The sequence below is a fragment of the Schistocerca gregaria genome, chromosome 5 (genome assembly GCF_023897955.1).
Source record: "Schistocerca gregaria isolate iqSchGreg1 chromosome 5, iqSchGreg1.2, whole genome shotgun sequence".
Taxonomy (NCBI): domain Eukaryota; kingdom Metazoa; phylum Arthropoda; class Insecta; order Orthoptera; family Acrididae; genus Schistocerca; species Schistocerca gregaria.
In genome coordinates this window covers 669060207-669074104 of record NC_064924.1, presented here as the reverse complement: position 1 = coordinate 669074104, position 13898 = coordinate 669060207, and the positions used below count along the sequence as shown (strand labels likewise).

Here is a 13898-nt window from a genome sequence, read left to right as displayed (position 1 = left end):
TATTCATACAAGTGGTTCTCTTTTCTCCAAAGGTCTCTTTAATTTTCCTGTAGGCAGTATCTATCTTACCCCTAGTGAGATAAGCCTCTACTTCCTTACATTTGTCCTCTAGCCATCCCTGCTTAGCCATCTTGCACTTCCTGTCGCTCTCATTTTTGAGACGTCTGTATTCCTTTTTGCCTGCTTCATTTAATGCATTTTTATATTTTCTCCTTTCATCAATTAGATTCAATATTTCTTCTGTCACCCAAGGATTTCTACTAGCCCTTGTCTTTTTACCTACTTGATCCTCTGCTGCCTTCACTACTTCATCCCTCAAAGCTACCCATTCTTCTTCTACTGTATTTCTTTCCCCCATTCCTGTCAATTGCTCCCTTATGCTCTCCCTGAAACTCTGTACAACTTCTGGTTCTTTTAGTTTATCCATATCGCATCTCCTTAAATTTCCACCTTTTTGCAGTTTCTTCAGTTTTAATCTACAGGTCATAACCAATAGATTGTGGTCAGAGGCCACATCTGCCCCTGGAAATGTCTTACAATTTAAAACCTGGTTCCTAAATCTCTGTCTTACCATTATATAATCTATCTGATACCTTTTAGTATCTCCAGGCTTCTTCCATGTATAGAGCCTTCTACCGAATTCCAGTCACCCATGACGATTAAATTTTCATCTCCCTTCACTATCTGAATAATTTCTTTTATTTGATCATACATTTCTTCAATTTCTTTGCCAGCTGCAGAGCTAGTTGGCATATAAACTTGTACTAGTGTAGTAGGTGTGGGCTTCGTATCTATCTTGGCCACAATAATGCATTCACTATGCTGTTTTTAGTAGCTTACCTGCATTCCTATTTTCCTATTCGTTATTAAACCTACCACTGCATTACTCCTATTTGATTTTGTGTTTATAACCCTGTAGTCACCTGACCAAAAGTCTTGTTCCTCCTGCCACCGAACTTCACTAATTCCCACTAGATCTAACTTTAACCTATCCATTTCCCTTTTTAAATTTTCTAACCTACCTGCCCGATTAATGGATCTGACATTCCACGCTCCGATCTGCAGAACGCCAGTTTTCTTTCTCCTGATAACGACTTCCTCTTGAGTAGTCCCCGCCCAGATATCCGAATGGGGGACTATTTTACCTCCGGAATATTTTACCCAAGAGGACGCCATCATCATTTAATCATACAGTAAAGCTGCATGCCCTCGGGAAAAAGTACGGCCGTAGTTTCCCCTTGTTTTCAGCCGTTCGCAGTACCAGCACGGCAAGGCCGTTTTGGTTATTGTTGCAAGGCCAGATCAGTCAATCATCCAGACTGTTGCCCCTGCAACTACTGGAAAGGCTGCTGCCCCTCTTCAGGAACCACACGTTTGTCTGGCCTCTCAACAGGTACCCCTCCGTTGTGGTTGCACCTACGGTACGGCTATCTGTATCGCTGAGGCACGCAAGCCTCCCCACCAACGGCAAGGTCCATGGTTCATGGGGGAAGTTTCTTATTCATAGGATTATAAAATCTGTAGGCTTTTGAATCCTCACGGTAGCCAAAAAAATATATTTTTGAGATTTTGCATCCCATTTTCCTCTTCATGGTTTTGAAATCTTAGCCATGGCTTCACATCCAAAGACTTTTAAGTGCTTTAGATCTGGTTTCTTCCCAGTCCATACTTCATAAGGTGTCTTGTGTTTCGCAGCTTTGATAGGTGATCTGTTAATTAAATACACTGATGTTGACACAGCCCGTGCTCAAAAACACTTAGGTAGCTCAGCAATGCCTTTTCTACGATCGTTCTGTTGGCTCTTTCTGCAACTCCATTCTGACGAGGACTGTGATGAATGGTAGTCTGATGCCTAATGCCGATTCCATTCAACTGTTCCTTAAACAATCTGTTTACATATTCTAATCCATCGTCTGATCCATTAATTTTAATTTTCTTCGCAGTCTGTCTTTTGACTGTTATGCACTGAACAACAAATACATCATTCACTTTATCCTTGCTACTTATAAAATAAACGTACATGTACCTAGAAAAGTCATCTATGAATGTCAGGAAATAAAGCTACCTCTCCATAGGTCCACAGAGATCTTGAGTGTATGATTTGCAAGACTTCGGTAGATCTGCTCTGTCTCGATTTAAATGGTACTCTAGCCTGCTTCCCTTGCAAACACACCTCTCATTGGACATTATTCATTCCATAATTTTCCATTGCAGTTGCCATATTCTTCAGTAAAGCCATACTTTTCCTATTCAATGTCCACTGCCACAAGAAACCTTTTGCAGCATAAACAGAGTGATTTCTTGTTTCAGCAGTATTTTGAACTGTATCCAATTCGTAAATACCTCTTACATTATTTGCAGTATCTACAATATCACCAGAAGAGTCTGTCACTTTGGCTCCTTCTGTATCAGATATTACCATTCTTTACTATTTTTCTTACTGACCACAAATGAGTTGCAATACTCTTTATATAATGTAGGTCATGAGCAGTGACAATTTCCTTTTCTCCATTCACAAACAAATTAAGATCCACTTTTCCTGCGAGTTCACATCTTAACTTAAATCCGTCAGTTGTGGAAATTCCAATGTCAGTCCTTGACTGAACATCACACAAACCTGATGGAGCCTTGGTAATGTGTACAGGTGCTGCTGAATCTAGGAACCATTCTGCATGATCATCACTCGCTTCATTAAAAGAGTAAAAAACAGAAAATGCCTTACCTTTAAGGGTAGTCTTTCTTTCAGGACTACTAGAATTAACATGCTTCTTTTCTTTTATACTTTACTTTTTTGCTACACTGTGAAGCGATACGTCCAATTTTCTGCCATCTGAAACGTCTTACTGGCTTTTTCTTCCTGTACTTAGAGTTTAAAGCAGACACTGTTTCTTTTTCTGAAGCATTATTTTCTGTTTCATTCTTCACATTCTGTAGAATCTGTAGTTTAATACTATCCGATGTATGGGTATTTCCAAACTTTTCAAACCCATAATCATTGGCGAATATTTCTCTGGTAGTCCAACTAACAACAAATTTCCAATCCATTCAGCTGCAATATCAAAGTGGATATTCCTCAGACAATTGTAGATTGAAAACATATTCATCCATGCTTCTACACTTATTCTATCTTGCGGTTATCAGCTCACGAAGTAATCCTACTTTTCTGGTTAAACCACCATCTTCAAATGTGTTTTTCAGTTTGTCCTCCTTTGCTGACACAGCCTTTTCTATGTGAACATAATTCACTGGATCAATCAAAAGGATTAGTTTTAATTTCGCCTTCCAATCCTTAGTAGCAAAACTTGATTCCATAGGTTCCAGTTTACCGTTTACGACGTCCCATAAGTCATCCAAGTGCAAATACGCCTGAATGGGAAATTTCCAGGTAGAGTAATTTTCAGGCCCTACAAGCTGCTCTATTTGCAGTATCTGTGTTGTACTCATTTTACAGTTATTGTTCTTCTTCATATATAATACACAATCCAACTTTATACAAACTTCGTCACACCTTTTGCACAAATACACATCACCTTAAAGCTTATTATTTTGCTTTAATCCAGTAGCTGGACCCATAACCTGTTGTAGTTTATGCAGATTAACACAGCTAAATGACAAGTAACAACTATTTAAGGGACCAAATAAAATTTTGCTTTATTCTCACAACACATATTAATGCCTTTGGGTATGCAAATATATTAAATTTCCCATCAACAAACATGTAGCATGTATATTCCACAGAGTCTAATGCACTCTGCACACCATGTCTTGCGTGTCACTATGTATGCTGGAAAATGTTTGTTCACATAACCCCAGTATTTGGATATTTCTTTTAACTGTAGAAATGACAGTCAAATTATTGATTTGGTGGCACACTACAGTAATTTACAGTCATTGTTCTGTGTGTTCTTGATCCCTTTGGTCTCTGGAACCATTTTCACAACTTGTTTGGAACAAAGAAATGGTTACTATTCAACATGAAGGCTTTATCAGTAAGAACTATAACTTGAATAATTTATCATTAAAGGATTGCATAAGTGGGGGAAAAATTTGCTGTCATGCAGTCAGTCACAGTTGACTTCATTATGAATGTAGCAGCAAAACGAGCAACACAGGGAGCATGTTGCACCCAAGGAAGATCTAAGATCTGCTGGGTCATACGGCCCAACTTTTTGAAATGTCAGTCATAAAGTTATTTTAATCAATGTATGGCAAAGTACTACTTAGAAATTCCTCTGTTATGTAATAAAACTTGAATTTTTACCATGTGACTTTAGTTAATTGTGTAGAAAAGTTTGTTAAATGTGGGGAAAGAATTAGAAATGATTAACCCAGAGTTCTGGCTATGCTACAGATCAATCTTGTGATGTGACAAAGGCAATAACTACAAAAACGAAATCTTGGTTGAGGTTTTAGGTAACAAGCAGATGTCATATAGATGAACACTTTTTTTTGGGGGGGGGGGGGGGGGTCGGATGAGGCAGCAGCACTTTCACACCAGAGTGATCTGTATGAAATTGAAGATTGTTTTTAATCAGATTTGCAAGCCTATCTGGTGAGATTTGTGCAAAAGTTCTGAGACCCACTAGATGTTGCTACTTTCATCACATGATACATTTTTTTTTTCCAAGCCAATATTCATTCACCACTCTTTATTTCTAATATTGCCTCATCTAAGTTTGTTTTTGGATAGATTCTGTCTTGAGAAAATAGAATTTTGTCTTCTTTTTAGCCAGACATGTTTCTTTGAAGGTTTCTTTGGATAGGTTCTGCCTTGAGAAAATAGAATTTTGTCTTCTTTTTAACCAGACATGTTTCTTTGAAGGTACAGCATAACTGCTGATAATTCATCAGTGTTTATTTTATTTTCCTTCAATTACATAACAAAAAGTTTCTCCTTACTATGTGTACATGTAGAAATTTTAGTTTTTAACAAAACATATTTACCGATTTGATTAGACAAGAAAAGAGTGTGCGTAAACCTCGAGATGAATATTGCATCATCTATGGGAAAACAGCTAAACAGTTTCATGAATGAAACTAATGCCCCACTTTCTTTTAGTTCCTTTGAAAGCATGCAACTTGTACTTTCACATATTTGTTTCATTTTTGTTGATATTAAAAAAAAATATACGTGGGATTGAAATTAATATGGAAAGACCTTTAATGGCATAGTCATGAGCAGATGATTTGTTCTTCCCTTTTCCATCATTATATAAAGAAAGAAAATAGTGAACACCAGCTGCATACATTATGTTTGATCATCTGTTACTAAGTCAGTGTCTCTTAAATTTTGGAAATTTGTGCTTTTACAGTTAAAAATGAGCTGGGAACTGAAAACTGAAAAACTTCGGTCATGTAAAATAAAAAGTCAAGAAAGTGTAATTATAATTGTAAAATTTATTGCCTTTACAGAATTTGTTCATCCAGACTTTGTTCTTAACCTCTTACCTTTGATTATTAAAACTTACTGGAGCAAATTCTGAGCTCTAATGTAATGAGATATCTTCAATGGAATGACACCCTCAGCATTGGATTCCTGCTAAAAATTTAAAGGGTTGTTTACCTCTGCCATGGGCCTTGTATGCAAAGTAAATTACAGCAGTCCCTTTGTGGAATTCTCTCTCATGCTTAAACTGTTATTCTCCAGTCTTATATTTATTTTCGAAAATGCTGCTTGCATATCTTCTTCGTTGCATCCTTCTCTAAGCAGTTTTTTATTTCATTATTATTCACATCAGTTGCTTGTAAGTTGCCTTTTCAATTCATATTTTGCATTCTTATTTTTTCTCCTGGTGTTTGTTTGATGTAGATTCAAATGTTTGTAGTTGTAAAGTTTTTATTTCAGTTACTCAGAAGACAGCCAGTATTTATCTTCAAGGACTGGTTCTTATGTTGGAAGAAGGAAATAAGTAGAAAAATACTAATACACCTATTATTATTGTTGTTGTTGTGGTCTTCAGTCCTGAGACTGGTTTGATGCAGCTCTCCATGCTACTCTATCCTGTGCAAGCTTCATCATCTCCCGTTACCTACTGCAGCCTACATCCTTCTGAATCTGCTTAGTGTATTCATCTCTTGGTCTCCCTCTATGATTTTTACCCTCCACACTGCCCTCCAATACTAAATTGATGATCCCTCGATGTCTCAGAACATGTCCTACCAAACGATCCCTTCTTCTAGTCAAGTTGTGCCACAAATTTCTCTTCTCCCCTATTCTATTCAGCACCTCCTCATTAGTCATGTGATCTACCCATCCAATCTTCAGCATTCTTCTGTAGCACCACATTTCGAAAGCTTCTACTCTCTTCTTGTCTGAACTATTTATCGTCCACGTTTCACTTCCATACATGGCTACACTCCATACAAATACTTTAAGAAACGACTTCCTGACATTTAAATCTATACTCGATGTTAACAAATTTCTCTTCTTCAGAAACGCTTTCCATGCCATTGACAGTCTACATTTTTTATCCACTCTACTTAGACCATTATCAGTTATTTTGCTCCCCAAATACCAAAACTCCTTCACTACTTTGTCTCATTTCCTAATCTAATTCCCTCAGCATCACCAGACTTAATTCGACTACATTCCATTATCCTGATTTTGCTTTTGTTGATGTTCATCTTATATCCTCCTTTCAAGACACTGTCCATTCCATTCAACTGCTCTTCCAAGTCCTTTGCTGTCTCTGACAGAATTACAATAACATCGGCGAACCTCAAAGTTTTTATTACTTCTCCATGGATTTTAATACCTACTCCAAATGTTTCTTTTGTTTCCTTTACTGCTTGCTCAATATACAGATTGAATAATATCGGGGAGAGGCTACAACCCTGTCTCACTCCCTTCCCAACCACTGCTTCTCTTTCATGTCCCTCGACTCTTATAACTGCCATCTGGTTTATGTACAAATTGTAAATAGCCTTTCACTCCCTGTATTTTACCCCTGCCACCTTCAGAATTCGAAAGAGAGTGCTCCAGTCAACATTGTCAAAAGTTTTCTCTAAGTCTACAAATGCTAGAAACGTAGGTTTCTTTCCTTAATCTAGCTTCTAAGATAAGTTGTAGGGTCAGTATTGCCTCACATGTTGCAATATTTCTACGCAATCCAAACTGATCTTCCCCGAGGTCGGCTTCTACCAGTTTTTCCATTCGTCTGAAGAGAATACGCGAGAATATATATTTTGCATCGGTGACTTATTAAACTGATTGTTCAGTAATTTTCACTTCTGTCAGCACCTGCTTTCTTGGGGATTGGAATTATTATACTATTCTTGAAGTCTAAGGGTATTTTGCCTGTCTCGTACAACTTGCTCACCAGATGGTAGAGTTTTGTCAGGACTGGCTCTCTCAAGGTTGTCATTAGTTCTAATGGAATGTTGTCTACTCCTGGTGCCTTGTTTCAACTTAGGTCTTTCAGTGCTCTATCAAACTCTTCACACAGTATAGTAAAATTTGTTCTGTTTAATTGCTGACATTGATATTGGTTTACTTTATTTCTTGTTTAGCACTTTGTGTGTTGCAAGTGAATAAAATAGTGGTGGGTCAATCCATACCAAGTGAATTCCCTCATATTTGGTGGATTCTAAAATATTTTTCAAAAAGTTTTATTGGCTATCATTTAGAAACAGCAGCCCTTTTTGGTTTCAAGCCACGAGCATTATTTCGCCTTTACAAGCATCTGCAGTTTTTTAAATTGTTGAGTAATGGGTTGCCTCACTCCTTTCAAATATGAAACATTTAGTTCAGTACACACTGGGCTATAAATTAAAACCATGAGCACCTAGCTGGATGTGTTCCTCAATGGCTCAAAGTTACTCGCCGCAAATAAAAAAAAAGTCTATTTTTGAATAGTATCTTTCTGAAGGAGTAATTTCGTAGCTTAATGTTTTTCGAGCTGTTACACTACACAGTGTAGTTCTTTTTTGTAGACTATCAGTGGTGAGAAGCTTACACATAAAAAAATATACACAATTTTTAAAAAACAGATTTCTTGAAGTTTTTCTTTATTTGGCCTGCAATATTTTTAAGGGACCAGATAAAAATATATAAATAACACACTTAATAGACCTTTCTGATGTCATACTTCATTATAAATTTAAATTTTGAGACTCAATGGGAAGTTGTGGAAAAAATTACCAGTACGGTATCTGCAATATCTGGACTTACGGATAATTTGTGTCAATTTTATAATTTAAATATATTTATGATTTTTAATGAGCCAAATAATGACATTGTCATATTCTCATGTTTTTACTATGCTGTTCACTGAAAAACAATGAAATTTCTTCACTCCATGGGTGTGTGTGGGGGGGGGGGGGGGGTTAGTTTAAAAGTTTGCCCAGTTGCTGTTGTAAGTTGCAGAGGAGACAGCTTCTTCAGTAAATGTTTAATTTCAACTTTTTAAAATGAAGTTCTTGGTCATGGTGGGTGGTAAAATGTAACATTACACATCTTGGTTTTGACAGTCAGTGTTATCAGCTTCGGCAGTCCACCACTGTTCGCTCTAAACACAAGCCAGTATGTCCTTATTTTGAAGTGTTGGTACAAGTTTTTCCACATTGAGGAAGGTAACTGTTATGGGATGTCGATGTGTCTAACATACAAACAATGAAAAGAATGGGTGCCTTTAACCTTCTGACAGGTGTTGAAACTTTCTCAAAGACACTGGCATAGAGTTCTTGGATTTCCTCACATTTTACAAAAACATAGGTAATCCCACTTACCTGTTATTTCCAGAATTTAAACTTGCCTTGAGATGTCAAGATCTGGTTCTCAGAGGTCCACTGCAGATTAGCTTTTGTGACAGCTTGCTTTGTTCTATCTCTCGATGCCGTCACACACATTCTTCACGTGGCAGGGTGCAAAAAAAGTGCTGTCCTGCATCAAGTCCACAGTCTTTTTTGCAAAAGGAGATCTTAATAATTCTTTTTTGTTTTTTTATATTGGCTTGCAGCACCATCAGAGAATTAAATTAATGTGTGTATTGAAGGGTGAGACTGTTTTATGTATTTTGGTAATTGCAATTGAAAAGTGTGCACTGCTGTAGTGTTGCATTAAAGACACAAAAACTGTGACACTGTAGTTTACCTTGATCTTTATAACAGAACAGAAATGGATGAACTGTGGCCTGTTTGTTTATCCAGTGGCGCCCTTGTTCATAGTCTTGAGCAACAAAGGAATCGTTTTCAGAAAGGTCAGCATGAACTGAGCATTCATCAGCTGCCAAGAATTGTGTTTTTGTCTTTCAGAAGTTTACCCTGAGCTTTGCAATAAAATGATATGTTCTCAGGTTTTCGAGGGTAGCTACTAACACTTCAAAAAACTCTTTCCGTGGTTTGTAATAGTCACCATTTCCATTCTGTTGTGTGTCACTTATTGTTTGTACCTGATACTGTCAGGCATTGAACTGTCGTCTTTAGATTCTCTAAACACGTCAAGTAAAGCTCATTTACCTTGACAGTCCCGACCTTTCCCTAGATCATACAATTGTAAATGCCAGTATTGCAACCGAAACGTCCAAAGGGTTGTTACAGTCAACTCGTAAGATTGACCCCTCTATTATAAATTTTAGTGTGGTGATACAAACATCAACATTAGGGGTGCCAGATGTCCCTGCAGATATACACCATTTTGGTCTTAACTCGCAAAGTTTCGACTTTCCAAATATCAGGATTTTCTTTTTTTGAATTCAGTGAACAGTTCATTTAAAATACACAATATTAACCTTTTTTTCTCTGAACCTTAGTATCATTTTCTTTCACAGAAACACAATATTTTTCGACAAGCATCGAACGGCTGTTATTGTCATATTCGTAAAACTTATTAACCTTTCCAACCCTGTTTCCATCTATGAAATTAGATAAATTTTTCTTTTGTAATGCAGATTAAATTCCCTGCTCAACTACTAACTGCCTCGTTAATTTAACCAAACGTTCTGACACATCAAATTCCTCATTAACTTTTGCTTAACTCCAAGAATTTGGTAGTAAACTGATAATCTTAACTTTATCCTTTTATATATGACATTTAGTTTTTAGCTTTTTTATCAAATCATATTTGGTTGGAGAATTTTTAGGACTTAACATCTGGTTTAAGGCAACTTCTCTTTCGAAATGGAAGTTCCAAATTCATTTTGACATTAGTTGCCACTTCCTCAGTTTATTGCATTCAATGCGAAAGGGCTTCCTTATTCACTAAGTTTTCTAATTTATTAGCTGGTGATACACCTAGGATTTCACAAGCTAAATCTACTTTTTTATAGTTTCTGATGAGTCAGAAAATTCTTTATCTGAACTATCACTTTCCCTTTCTTTGTTAATGACAAATATCTTAGAATAACTTGTTGGACACAGTGTACTTTCTGAAGTTATATTGCTAAAAGGGCTTTTATTTCTAGAATAATGATCAAATGTTATTTCTGACCTTTTATTATAGGTTTCTTATATTTATTAAAAGGGTCCAAGCAAGACTGTCCAGAAAGGTGATTAACTTTAAGTAAATTTCTTGGTAATTGCAAGTTGAGTTAAACTGTGAGCCAACTCATAAGTTAAACAAAGCTTTTTCATCTTTTTGTCTACTGTATCTTCAGTTAAAGTAATGTCTTTAGGAAACATTCCATAGACACATTTATGGCGAGCTTAATTAACAAGAACATCAATAGAATGTGGAGACCTCATCGTTGAAATGCAACTTCAAGAGATCATTGTTAACTAAGTATGAGTGAACATACATTGGTGGAAGATTGAAGACAACACAGACTTTGTGAGCCTGTACAGACTTACATTGTTGGCCTGAGAATGAAAAAAATCAAAACATACCTTTTTAGAATAGCATATGTTTTTTTTTTTAAGTATAAGCTTCTCGCCACTGATTTTCTATAGGAAGTAATTGTACTGTGTAGTGTAATATCGCAAAAACATTAAGGCTGAGAAATTACTTTAAAAAAAAAAAAAATACTGTTAAAAATTGAGTTTCAATTTGCGGCTAAGAACTTGGAGCCATTAAAAATGTATTAAGGAATACGTTCTGTAAGGTGCTCATGGTTTCAATTTATGTCCAGGGTTTGCTACACGAAATGCTTCTTATTTGAAAGGTGTGAGGCAACCCATTACCGAATAACTTAAAAACTGCAGACAGTTGTAAGTACAAAGAAAATGGCTGCTATTTTTAAGTGGTAAACAACAATTTTATTTTTTGAGCCCACTAAATATTAGAAAATCACCCAGCAAATGTCAATTTTTTATGAGGCAGTCAAGTAACCAGTTTTTTTTCCTGGACCACTTGATATGGAATGACCCTGGTGCTAGAATAATTGTTGAAATGGTACGTAACTTGTAGCCCAGTGAAGTGTCAAAATGTTGGCATTCTTAGACAATCTAACATGTTGACAAGGAAACTGAAAACTTCTTACTGAACTGTAATGCTAGAAGAGAGCATTCATACATTTCACCACACTTCTTTTGCCATTTTATATAGTGTGACTCAAGAATTAATGTAATGTGCAATATAATTCATTATTTAAAAAAAATGTTTTTTTTTTCTTTTTACAGGCTAACCCTTGTCAGCATCCTATTGTTATATTAAGAGATGTAAAGGAGAAGGACATGGAATCGCTTTTGCGTTTTATGTACAATGGCGAAGTGCACATAGGTCAGGAACAGTTATCGGACTTTCTGAAGACGGCTCAGATGCTGCAGGTCCGAGGACTTGCTGATGTCCCCACAAAAGAAAACCAAAAACCACCTGTAAGTTGAAATAGAATCCAATCCGTTGGCACATATAGTAGAACTAAATGCTACTTTAGATTTGTAATTTAGCGTGATTGCTTGCAGGCTGTGGTGTACAGCACAACTTGTGGTACTATCCCCTCCCTCTTACATGAATGGAAAGCTAGTCCTGTAAATTTTTCTCCAGTGTTCATGTCTTGTCAATTTTAATGTTGGTGACAGTCTGCAGTTAAATTCTGAGAATTTATCAGGCTTGTTACAGTCTTTTGTTTGAAGCTTTTGAAATGGTGTGTGAAAAAAGTGATGTGGTTAGGTGAGTAGATCAAACACATAATTAAGTATCGAATAAAATCTGGGAGAAAAGCTATATGTGGCATAACTTAGCTAAATCAGTGGATGGTTTGCTACAACACATAGTTATGCACCAAGGGATAGTTAACTTGTTAGTGGAGTAGGGTAAGTAAAGTGTGTTAAGACATAGATGCAGTAAGCAAGTTGAAATGGATTTAGATTGCAGTAATAGGCAGGTGAGAGACCTGCAAGGGATAGAATAGTGTGGAGAGTTTCATCAAACTAGTCTCCTGGCTGATGAATATGAAAGTGCCGGAATTGTGAAATAAGTCTCACAAGGAAGGGCAAGACCCTGCAACCCACAAATGTTGGTGAGCTTTGGCACACGTTGGAGACAGTTTAATAACAATTCACGAAGGTGCTTGGGTCATCCCAGAATCAATTTCCTACCAAGAGGAATGGTTAACTGTGGCACCACCAGTTTTGTTTTGCATCGATAGACATTCATGTATGATTACTTTGATTGCTTTCATAAGTGTCCCTCTGGGATTTTGACATAGCACCTGTATGTTCCGGTAGTGATGAAATAAATGATCGTCTGGAATTTTTGTTTGTGATACATATTTTTATTCCCTACCCTCTGGCTCCTACCCTTGTAACCCCCCCCCCCCCCCCCCCCCCTGTTGTAAAACCTGTCCTATGCACTCTCCCACCACCACCTACTCCAGTCCTGTAACCCGGAAGGTGTACACAATCAAAGGCAGAGCCACATGTGAAAGCACCCACGTGATTTACCAACTGACCTGCCTACTCTGTGACGCTTTCTATGTGGGAATGACCAGCAACAAACTGTCCATTCGCATGAATGGACACAGGCAGACAGTGTTTGTTGGTAATGAGGATCACCCTGTGGCTAAACATGCCTTGGTGCACAGCCACCACATCTTGGCACAGTGTTACACCGTCCGGGTTATCTGGATATTTCCCACCAACACCAACCTATCCGAACTCCGGAGATGGGAACTTGCCCTTCAGTATATCCTCTCTTCTCGATATCCGCCAGGCCTCAACCTCCGATAATTTCAAGCTGCCGCCGCTCATATCTCACCTGTCTTTCAACAACTTCTTTGCCTCTGTACTTCCGCTTCGACTGACATCTCTGCCCGAACTCTTTGCCTTTACAAATGTCTGCTTGTGTCTGTGTATGTGCGGATGGATATATATATGTGTGTGTGTGTGTGTGTGTGTGTGTGTGTGTGTGTGTGTGTGTGTGTGTGTGTGTGTGTACACCTGTCCTTTTTTCCCCCTAAGGTAAGTCTTTCCGCTCCTGAAGAAGCAATCGTTGGTTGCGAAAGCTAGAAATTCTGTGTGTGTGTGTGTTTGTGTGTTTTATTTATTGTGCCTGTCTACCGGCGCCGGTAGATAGACACAATGAATAAAACACAAACACACACACAGAATTCGAGCTTATGCTACCGGCGGCTGCTTCGTCAGGAAAGAGGGAAGGAAAAGGAAAGATGAAAGGATGTGGGTTTTAAGGGAGAGGGTAAGGAGTCATTCCACTCCTGGGAGCGGAAAGACTTACCGTGGGGGGAAAAAAGGATAGGTATATGATCGCGCGCGCGCACACACACACACACACACACACACACACACACACACACACACACACACACACACGCACACGCAGACATATTTAAAGGCAAAGAGTATGGGCAGAGATATAAGTAAAGGCGGAATAGTACCTTGTAAATCTGGATGTGAGAATTTGTTTTCTAGCACTTAATTTACCGTATGTTTCACTTCTGATTATTTTTCTGCATGTTTTGCTTCTGGTTCCTGCTTTGCACATTTTGCTTTTCTCCATTGCTGTGATT

The 13898-nt window shown here is 37.6% G+C and overlaps 1 protein-coding gene across 11 annotated transcripts in view; it reads left to right on the top strand.

The window, feature by feature from the left end:
• LOC126272093 (protein abrupt-like) overlaps positions 1-13898 on the top strand; it is a 546798-nt gene that overhangs the window by 445551 nt on the left and 87349 nt on the right. For all 11 annotated transcript variants that reach the window (XR_007549176.1, XR_007549175.1, XR_007549174.1 and 8 more), the window contains one exon: positions 11554-11748. Coding sequence is in view for 6 of the 11 variants with exons in the window: in XM_049974673.1 (XP_049830630.1) it covers positions 11554-11748 (195 nt within the window). In the remaining 5 variants the exon portion in view is untranslated. The remainder of the gene's footprint in view (positions 1-11553; positions 11749-13898) is intronic.